General features: G+C 37.1%; 1 protein-coding gene across 1 annotated transcript in view; it reads left to right on the forward strand.

Annotated features, from left to right (window-relative positions):
* HSF5 (heat shock transcription factor family member 5) overlaps window positions 1-11,488 on the forward strand; it is an 85,765-nt gene that overhangs the window by 21,904 nt on the left and 52,373 nt on the right. Inside the window, exons 3-5 of the mRNA XM_006832389.1 lie at window positions 2,650-2,747; window positions 5,178-5,699; window positions 8,217-8,394. Coding sequence (XP_006832452.1) covers window positions 2,650-2,747; window positions 5,178-5,699; window positions 8,217-8,394 — 798 coding nt within the window. The remainder of the gene's footprint in view (window positions 1-2,649; window positions 2,748-5,177; window positions 5,700-8,216; window positions 8,395-11,488) is intronic.

The raw sequence follows: 11,488 nt of genomic DNA on the forward strand, positions 1-11,488 counted from the left end.
CCCTCAGAATCACAGCAACTCAATCCACCACAGCACGACAGACAGACGAGTGGTGGCCGTTTGGTTTTATGTCTATACTGTCTCTTTAAATTTCAATGTCAATCTTGATACAATCCTGATATTAAACACTTAGGCATATATAATAATTTACACCACCAAAGGACACATTTTGCAAGTCTGCCTCCTGGCCACCATCTCTTAGTCCCTCTCTTCCCATGAATCTAGAGTCCTTAGTTGCTCCCTCTCTCCATATTCCCATCTCTGCCTCTATCTCTGGTGTCCCTGCTTCTCTGGATAAGGTCCCACATTCCACTTGTGCTCTTCTCCCTTAATGGTCCTAGGTTCCTTTGTTTCTGGACTGTAAGATTAACTACTCCCCCATTTTTGTTACAAAACTTCTACCTTTACAATTCTGACAGTCACCATTAATCATGATAACAATTACTATTGAATCATAAGAATCTTGTCCCCATCTCTTTTAAACTGACCCATCTAGACAAGATGAAAACTATTCAGTGGGGACTCTTTTCTGTCCCTGTTTTTTCCAGATTTTTTACAAACTCTGTAGACCTTCCTAGTTGTTTTACTTTTTTGATTCAACTTATTTCCCAGGGTATTTATGCTTTAAGATATCCTTAGAAATCAAATTCAAATAGAAAAAATAGTTTACTTTGATATTTGAATTACCTTCAAAGAATAACATATAAGAACCTTTTTGCCTAACCTATAGTGGCAGCTTCCGAAAGCTTTGCTCCTCCGCATTGTTAAGGCTTACTTTACTTTGAGGAGGCAGCTCTTTCCCAGTTATATTTTGGGTGCCATTCAACCTGAAGGAACTCGTCTTCTGGCACTCACAGACAGCAGTCAATTATTTCAGAGGTGACTCTCCAGCTCCTCCACAATCAGAATTTGTGGCAGTCTTAGTAATATCTGAATTTTGAAATTATTGGAATTGTTCCAAATGATGTCATCCAGAAAATATGAACTCCTATTTTTGTAATCTGACTCAAATTCTGTCCATTATTTCAAGTTTTTTAAATACCTTAAATCACATGTGATATAATGATAATGTTTATTTCTAACGTATCTTTATAGACCTCTCACACTTTAAAAAGCAACAGTGAATGATGCAAAAAAGGAAGCATTTCAATGAATGCTTACAATCTGTAGGTTAATTTGCTTTTGAAGATGAAGGAGTGTATGATTTAGCAATTGTGTTAGCACACTCAAAAAATTTAAAATGTGGGCACGAAAAGGGAAAGTTACCATCATCAAGTGGCCACCGGTAAAACAGAACTGTTGCATTTGAGGACAAAGGAAAAGCTTATAGAAATACTATGATAAAAAGCTTGTGCTCTGGAGTTTGATTACTTGCTCGGTTCTTACCATCTTTGTGACCTTCGGCAAGTTACTTAACATTTTCGTCTTTTGGTTTCCTCATTTTGTAAAGCAATGTTAATAGTTCATAAAATTTTTGCATTAAGTGAGATGATATACAGAAAGCACTTACTACTATGCCTGGAACATGGTGGTGTTAAGTGCCATCCAGTCAGTTCCGACTCATAGTGATTCTGTATAGGGTTTCCAAGGCTGTGTAAATTTTTGCAGGAGCAGAAAGCCTCTTCTTTCCCCCACAGAACAGCTAGTTGGCTTGAATTGCTAACCTTATGGTTAGCAGTCCAGTGCTTATCCTGTGGAGTCACCTTGTTCCTACTGGAACATGGTAGGTGCTCCATAAATTTTATCTCTGTTTAATTCAGAAATATGATGTTATAACTGATTCTCATTCATTCTGGAGAGTCTTTGTAAAAATAAGAGACTCACCCTGTTATTAAGACTGCATCTGTAAGTATCTCTATTCCAGGACAAAGAGTTTAATGTTTTCATGGTGTCGTAACTATAAAGAGGCTATTTGGAAATATATATTTCTTTAGTTATAATAAATACAGCAGCTAGCATTTATTGATTGCTTACTGTGTTCAAGCACTGTTCTAAGTGCTTTTGCATATTAACTCATTTATTCCTCATAACAACTGTATTAAGTGGTTACCATTATTAATCACAATTCTAATGGAATGCAGAACTGAGACACAAAGATGAACTTTGCTCAAGTTTCCACAGCTATTAAATCGTGGAGATTGCCTCCAGAGCCAAGCTGGTTGGCTCTAGAATCCATATTCTTTACTACTTATTTAAATGCTAAATGGTTAAAACATTTTTGCATTTATTTTCTGCATTATTTTTAGAATTAATGCATAGGAACATTTGGAGAGTATTTCACTTTTACTTTACCCCTAAAAACACAGCCCCCCACCCAAATAGTTGTTATTGTTAACATGACTGAAAGAATTGTTTTTGAATGTCAAACAATCTGATAGAACAAACACTTTCAGCAAGAATAAATGTTTGGTTAGAAAAGTAACAAATGTTTTGGTGCTAAAGAAATCATTATACAAGTAGAAAAAGGAGCCTTTAACGAAGTACTTTATTACTGCATTGTTTTCAAATATAAATATAATATATAATAAATACAATTTTGTTAGCCTCACAAAGCTTTTGGGATTTTTCTTCCCAGGGTAACAGAGGCACACCTTCAGCGTTGTAAAGGTTGGCTTTGGTTGTTGACTTTTCTGTTTGCGTTTGTTCCAGCTGTGCTTCAGTGCTGCTCTCCTTCCACCCATATGGACGCTCTAAGTAGCTGTGTCACTCCCACTGCCTCATCCTATGCACATTGCAACTACTTCCAGGTAAGGTTCTTACAACATGGGCAACATTCTGTGCTTCAGGTGCTGTGTTATTGACCTTGCAGAGTTTTGAAATGGAAATGTTATGTTAATGACTAGAGGTAAGCTATAGATTATGAGCTCAGTTTTCTAATTTCTGAAAAATATAAGTTAGTTTAGATGATCTTTGAGAATTCACCTAGGCCTGCACTGTCCAGTACAGGCCTAGGTGAATTAATCACATGTGGTCATTTATAGTTAAATTCTTTAAAGTTAAATAAAACTAAAACATAATTTCTCAGTTATACTAGCCACATTTCAGGTACTCACTAGCTTCATATGACTCCAAAATCCATCACCATTGAATAGATTCCAACTCATAGCCACCCTGTCGAAGAAGAGTGTAGAGCTGTTTCTTTGGGTTTCCAGAACCAGACAGCCTCATCCTTCTTCTGCAGAGCAGCTGGTTGGTTTGAATTTCTTACCTTGTGGTTAGCAGCCCAATGCTTAATCTACGATGCCACCAGGGCACCTCTCATGTAACTAATGGCTATCATTGACAAAAGTTATTCATATTGCTCTCCTATAGTCTTCCATGATAAAATGAATTCCAGGGGCACTTTACAAGTGTCTAAGTCACCAAATTAGAGAATCTTCTAAGGTGGTACAGATAGACATTTGTTTCTTTTTCTTTTGAAAAGGAAAAATGATATAAAAAATGAGAAATGAAGTAGTAGTCCCCTTCAACCTTAGTCCTCATGTTGTTGTAAACACTCCTCTAAATATCTTCTCATTACTTATTAGGAACCAGTTTCTTTGATTTAAATATTTTATACTGATCTTTCAAGGATGGAGTCCTGGTGTGATGCCATACAATAAGCACTGGATTGCCAGGTTGGCAGTTCAAACTCACCAGCCACTCCTTGGGAACCCCATACAGGGGTGCTATGAGTCAGAACTGATTTGACAGCACTTACAACAACAGCAATGTTTCTAGGATAAGATTAAATTCTATTCTCTGTGTTTTCATACTATAATTGATTAAAGATTGAAATCATGCTTTCTAGATATTATCTAGCTGAGATAGCTTTAGATTTTAAAATAATTATTTTAGTAGCAATATTGTTATTGTTGTTAGGTGCCATTGAGTCAGTTCCAACTCAAGTTACCCTGTGTACAACAGAATGAAATAATGGTGACATTAAGGCATTCAAAAGGACATTCCTTTTCTCTGGAGAAAATCTACATAGGAAGTTGTTTTAGTTAAAATTCTCTAGATGAACAGAACTAGTGAAGCATATATATAAATATACAGGTGATCGCTGACTTACAACATATTTGAGTTATGACAAACTGCACTTATACCTGTCCATCTTTTCGATAGCTTATTATTAGTAATATTTACTACATACTATGTTGTGTATAATTTGCTGATATCATTCTTATGCCAACCCTCAAAGACAAACTGGATTCCTAAAGTTACTGATAATAAAAGGTAATAATAATGAAAAAAAATTTTTAGTGAGGTATCTGACTTATTAGAACCAAATAATGATGAAGTTGTTGAAATAGTACCCTAATCATAAGTCAGAGAAATTTGCTTTGATGAAATGGTTTACGCAGTTGTGAAGAAATGGTTCATTCACTTGTGGTAGCTGGCAAGTCCCAAATCCATGGGTCAGGCAGCTAGCTGGATTGCTTGCTCATGTGGTTGCATGGACTGGCAAATGCAATATTGGCAGGTCAGGCAGCAGGTTGAACTTCTACAGGCAAATGCTGCCATTGATCTTGTATGATTGATTGTTCTAAGGAGTACATGCCTCCCTGGTGTTACTATTTACCATATATTGTTGTTGTTAGGTACTGTTGAGTCAATTCTGACTCATAGTGACCCTGTGCAATACAGAAGAAATCACTTCCTGGTTCTGCACCATCCTAACAATTGTTATGTCTGAGCCCATTACTGCTGCCACTGTGTCCATTCATCTCGTTGGTATCTTCCTCTTTTTCTTTGACTCTCCACTTTACTAAACATGATGCCTTTCTCCATGGACTGATCATTCCTGATAACATGTCTGAAGTATGAGAGGCAAAGTATTACCATCTTGGCTTCTAGGAAACATTCTGACTGTATATTTCCCAGTAGATTTGTTTGTTCTTCTGGCATCCATGGTGCTTTTATTCTTCTTCTTATAGTTCACCTTATAGGACTGCCTAATATTTGGCTGACATATTTAATGTTTTAAATAAATAATTTCTTTTACATTTTTAAGACCTTTTGTTTGTTTGTTTTAACCACAAAGGCAGTCCATGTTCATTATAGGAAAATACAAATAAACAGACATAAAAATGGGGGGGGGGAGAATGGAGGGTATTTCAAGTGCCATCCTGAAAATACATGCAGTTATTTTATTTGATTTTCTATCCAAATAGTCCTGTTTTCTTTTTCCCCAGAATCCTCCAATGCAGTCCTCCTATCCAGTTGAATTTCTACCTTCGAATTGGTCTTGCAGTGCTACTGATGAAAATAAAAAGACAGAAGTAAACCTAGAGGCTGTCTTTCAGATAGTAGATGAGTTGCATTCATCCCCTAAGTTGGAGATGGTAAAGGTGGAGCCTGTTGAGAACCAGTGTCCAACATCTCAGTCTAACAGAGGCCAACATATCCTAGCTAATTCAAGCAACAGCAATCCATCTTCCACAAGTCAGGCTAGCCAGCTGGAGCCACTTACTCCTGTAGGCTCAGATATTACATCTTTTGTGGTAGGAACAGAACAAGCAATTACCTGCTCTCTGCCACAGTCACCTGAGTACATCTATACCATCCACACAGCTCAGCCTGTTGAAAATACCACAATACAGGAATCTGCAGCCATCCAACAAGCTCATGTCAAACTGAAAGATCCGCTAAATCATAATCCATCTCCATCTTCAGTAGTATTTGTGCAAGAAGGTCTACCATTCAGTACACACCAGGTAAGAGGGCAGAAAAGAAAACTAAAAGTACATAATACTTCTTGCTAAAGACTGTTCTCATGGAGAGCTCATCTAGATTTTGTTTGAGTTTAATATTAGCTCACTATGCTTTCTAGAAGATTCATATTCTAGTTGTCCTGCACAAAAGATTTAGAAAGAAGTTGCCTTATCCCCAGGCATCCTCTCTCTGAAGTCAACCTCTAGAGAGTCAGTTTGATTGACCATTGTAGTACAAAACATAGTTTGATATTAAAGCATCCCTTGACACTCCTGAGCCCATGGACAAAGACATAGCCATGGAGGGCAATAGCTGAGAGCAAAGTGTCCAGCTGATATGAAGTGAGGGGAGATGCGTAAGAATGCCCAAACTTGTAGATAATACCTGTTTGACCTAGCTTCGATGGCTTGATGATCAGACTCGACTAGAGGAAGATTAAAAAAAAAAAGTTTTTGATAAAGGAAACAAGTGTAAGTTGCTACAATTTGATGAACTTGACCTATATTTATGGATGTAGTAGCTCAAAATACCAACTGAGAGGGAATAAACCTTCACATCAAGTATCAATCCTATCCACTCTGTATACGGGGCTGATAAGATGGGCAACTTAGACACTGACTACCTAAAATGGGGCGGGAGTGGGGTGGGGCTATAAAGGCACGAAGTGACTGGTTTACAAGTTTTCAAGAGGGAGTTTAGTGGGGAAAAAAAAGCATCCCTTGAGTTCTGCTGTCTAATTTGTATGGAATAGGTAAGCCTGGCTGATATACTTCTACTACTCAAAAAGATCAGTTTATTTGAATGATAATATCAGGTCATGACTTTCCTTGCCATTTGTGGCATCAAAGTAAAGAGATGGTTGGAGAACTTTTCATACCTTCTTACAGCACTGGTCAACTCTAATAGAACTTATGAACATGTTGTGTTTAATATTTCCTTAGCAATATCTATATTTCTAAAATAGAATTCTGTAGTTTGAGGAAAAGGTAAAGAATAATTCCTTTAGTGCTACAGGTTTGTGACCAGAAAAGTAATTAATTTTGATTCTAAATATTTAGTGAGAATGGTTCATCAAAAGTACATTCAGATTAAAACCACTATTTTTTGTGAATTCAGTTAACAAGTGCTTTGCCTACTTTTAATTTTTTTCTTGCTGATTTTTGTTTTTTCTTCTTCGGATTATTGTTTGTTAACGAGATTCCCTTCTGTGTTTGAGACTTCTGGTGTCACTTTTGGCACACTTTTTTAGCTCTAATTTTTTATTCAAATGTCTGAAGATTTCTATTTTCCATTGTGCTTTTTGAGCCTTAGTATTAAGACCCAGTAACACGCTGGACTGCAAAGTCACTTTGAACCACAAAGTAGGCAGTTCAAGCTCACGAGCTGCTCCCTGGAAACTCTATACAGGGTTGCTATGAGTTGGAACCAACTCAACGACACTTGACAACAACAACAACATATTATGTGTTGGAGTCCTGGAGGCACTGTAGGATAAGCACTGGACCACAAGGTCGGTTTGAGCTACAAGGTCAGTAGTTCAAACTCACCAGTCTTTCCTTGGAAACCCTATTAGAGGGTCCTTATGAGTTGAAACTGACTTGATGGCCCTTAGCAACAACAGCAAACAGCATATGTGTTAAGATATGGTGTAAATTTAGTAAACCAAAGAAAGTTCCCATTATGTTTCAAATGTACTCATGGAAAGAATGCCAAATTGGTCTTTGTTTCTTCATAGTCACACCTAGATTTCATACTTTAAAATTACATTTCTCCACATAGTTATTTTTCTTTGATAAATATTTTAAAATACAGCTCTTTAAAGCCATTTCTTAACTTTAACCTTAATTTCAGTATATAGTTTTATTTAAAAATAAATTCATAAAGAAAGAGAGTATTATAGGAACTGACCTCCCTGACATTGGGATTTGGCATTCCAAAGAAAAATAACTTAAGAGCATGAAGAAAGAAACATATATGCTAAGCAGGGCAGATGAAAATTTTATAAGGGCCAGAGCATATATAATTTTGAGGCTCTCTGTAAGACAAAGAGTACAAAATAAGTAGAACAGAGGACCCATACATCACAGAAACCATCCAATAGGATTAGATGTGTAGTCATTCCAGTAGCACTGACAGGAAGGGAAGTCTGCTAAAGAAAGGGATGTCAGAGTGGAAAGAGATAGTGGTCTTAACCACTTGTAGTCAAAATATCTTACCTTTGTAAATTTTGCAAAGCCCATCCAACAACAAAAATAACTTGCTAGCTTCATGGTAATTCCCCTTCCAATCATAAGTAAATGTTTTAGATCCGTATACATTTCACTGGTTTGTGTATGGGGAAATGTACATCTGATTATCAAATATTCAGGTAACTCAACAGAATTAAAGAGAGTAACGTAACAATGTCAAGCTTGGGATCATGTTTCTATAGTAGAATTTCTCTGATGAAATGTTAACTTTCAGTAGATTATTTTGAAATATTTGAAATTTCATAATAATGAGTGGGTTTAATATTTTAGGTGGATACCAGTATAAAATGCCAGAGCAATCCACCTGAGAATATCTTGCCTTCAGAACAGATGGGATTCCTTATTTCAGAAATGGGATCTGCTAGCAAGCCTACTAAAGACCCAGGTTTATCCACTCCAGCCCGATACAGAGAGCGAAGAAGCAACTCACAGCAAGGGAAGTCTCCTGGTAAGTATTATTGTACTATAGAATACTAGTCATTGGACCAAGGTGTAAAATTAATGTCTGAATGAAAGTTATCTGGGTGTTTATTCATTATCCATAATTGTTTTAAAGCTGTCACATCACTATTTTACTTAGTTTTTGTCCTAATAATCCTTTTAAAGTAGGCTATAGTTGCGTATAGAATTTAAGCTTTCAAAAATGACAAACTAAGGAAAAGCAAAGGAATTCCAGTTAATATAACTTGGAAACGAGAAAGATAATAAAAGATGATATAATAGCGTCTTCAGACTTTGTAATTATGGATCACTTCCTCTCTTACCAACATACTATAGAGCAGAAAGGAATGAGCTTAAATTGTGGCAGGGGAAAATTAGGATAGCCATTATAGATATTATCCTGAGTACATTATAAAGATAAGACTCTCTATCAATGGGTTATTTTCTTTGGGTTTGTAGGACCCAGGAGCCCAGAACAGGTGATTGTTTTAGATGCATACAATTGTGGTTTTCCTCTTTCTAGGGAAATTGGACAAAATAATACTTGTACTTTCTTAAGAAAATAGTGATGTTTAGTAAAGCATGTTTCTTATGTAATCAAAAAATGAGTCAACAAAATCTTCAGTGGACAACTTTAATTATATGCATGTTAGATGCATGCAATTAATCAGGTCAAACAATAATTTAAAAAAAACAAAAAACAAAAAACTTTGTTTTGGTGTTTTTGGTGACAGATTACATCGAAAATTAGGTTACCAGTTGACACTTTCCATTCAGATTGCTCAGTAGTTTAGTTAAAATGTATCAATAGTCTCTTTAGTTGTGCTCTGGTTGTTCCGTTTCCAGTACTCTACTCTCCCTGCCTCCTTATTTTCTCATCTTTGCTTTAAAGTAAATGTTGACCATTTGTGCTCATACAAATGGTTTTTAAGTAAAGCACAGATCTTATGGGTGCTATCCTTTACTGTATGTACCACTCTGTTGTTTCACTAAAAGGTGATTTCAAGGGATATAGAATTGGTTTAAGATTTAGTGTATCTCAGGGTAATAATCTTCAGGGAGTCCTCTGGATGCTACTGGTCCACTTAGTCTGGCATTCTCTTTTTTTAGTTTTAAAAATTTGGTGGTTTTTTTTTTTTTTAAATAAACATTTATGTACAGAGCAAATTGTTTTTCTATTCAGCAAGTCATACTCTGTTTCACGACATTAATTGCAATCCGTAAAATGTAACAACAGCACTTTTCCTACTTCTTCTCTGTGTTTACTGTTTCTGTTTATCCTCTTTCTTGTCCCTCCCTGCCTTCTGAGCTTTATCCCTGGTAAATGCTGCCCTTTGGATCTTGTGTGGGTGACTATTCTAAGGCGTGTTACCTCCCTGGTATGATTGTTCCCCTTATAGACCTCTCTATAGTTTGTAGTCCCGGTGTGGCTCTGTGAGTTAATGTGCTGGATTACAAGGTCAGTTTGAATTGCAAAGTCGGAGATTGAAGCTCACCAGATGCTCTTTGGACCCTACACAGGGTCACTATCTCTTGGAGTCCTAGTGTGGCGCTGTGGGTTAAAGTACTGGACTTCAAGGTCGGTTTGAACTGCAAGGTCGGTAGTTCAAGCTCACCAGCCGCTCCTTGGAAACGCTATACAGGGTCGCTATGAGTTCGGAACCAACTCGCAACACTTAACAGCAACAACAACAATATAGTGTGGCTGAAAGGTGAGCCACAGGGGGTGAGTTTGGTTCTAGGTATGAGGACTCTCTAAGGTCCATGGTCTCAGTGTTCCACCAGTCTATCAGACCAATAGCCTCGTCTTTTTTATTATTTTGAATTTTGTTGCTCATTTTTCTCCCACTCTATTCAGGGTCTCCTGTTGTGATCTCGTTCAGAGAAGTCAGCAGTAGTAGCCAGGCCTCATCTAATTCTTTTAGTCTCAGAGTTGTGGAGGCTAGAGTTTGTGTATTCTAGTAGTCCTTGGGAATGATTGTTTCCTTGCATCATTGATTTTTTTTTTCATTCTTTTTTGCTCCAGATGGGGAAAAACCAATAGGTGACCCTATGAATGACAAGATTTTAAGACATCAGTTTATATATGTCTACTCTCTAGTTACTCACCGTCCATTCCATTCCCACTCATGGTAAATAAATTTCGTAGAGTGCGTCTTTCTCTGTGTAAGCCTTTTCTTAACTTTTTATGGTAGTGGTTTTACATAATATATGTGTTGACTAATTTCACTCAGCATAATATTCTCTCCATGTTTATTTATCCATGTTATGAGGTGTTTAGCAGATTTATTATTCTTTAACCTGTAGTAGTCTATTGGTGTGGTACTGTAGGATAACCACTGGACTGTGAACCACAGGTTCAACAGTTCAAACACACCAGCCTCTCCTTGAATACCCTATACAAGGTCTCTGTGAGTCACAACTGACTCAAAGGCACTTAACAATAACAACATTCCATTATGTGTATGTATCATAGTTTGTTTATCCAGTCATCCTCTAGGCCTCAACTTGGTTTTGCAAGTATTTTATAAAGTACTATGTTCAGCAGATAGTCAAAATAATCAGTTACATAAGGGAAGAGGCTACCATTGAGAACCAGCACAAACAAGACAATGGAAACAAATACATGGAAACTCTAGATACTGTTGTTGTTGTTAGGTGCCATTGAGTCAGTACCGACTCATAGTGACCTTATGCACAGCAGAACGAAACACTGCCCAATCCTGGGTTAACCTCATTACTGTTGCCACGCTTGAGTCCATCGATGTTGCCACTTGGCCAATCCATCTTGGGGGTTTTTCTGTTTTTCTCTGACCCTCCACTTTATCAAACATGATATCCTTCTCCAGCGACTGCTCCCTCCTGACAATATGTCCAAAGTATGAGAGACAAAGTTTGCCATCTTGGCCTCCAAGGAGCACTCTGGCTGCACTTCTTCCCTTCTTCCAAAACGGATCTATTGGTTCTTTTGGCAGCCCATGGCACTTTCAGTATTCTCCTCCAACACTACTAACTCAAAAGCATCAATTCTTCGGTCTTCCTTATTCTCTGTCCAGCTTTCAAATGCATATGAGGTTACTGAAAATACCATGGCTTGGGTC

The sequence above is a fragment of the Chrysochloris asiatica genome, unplaced genomic scaffold (genome assembly GCF_000296735.1).
Source record: "Chrysochloris asiatica unplaced genomic scaffold, ChrAsi1.0 scaffold00007, whole genome shotgun sequence".
In the NCBI taxonomy this organism is placed as follows: domain Eukaryota; kingdom Metazoa; phylum Chordata; class Mammalia; order Afrosoricida; family Chrysochloridae; genus Chrysochloris; species Chrysochloris asiatica.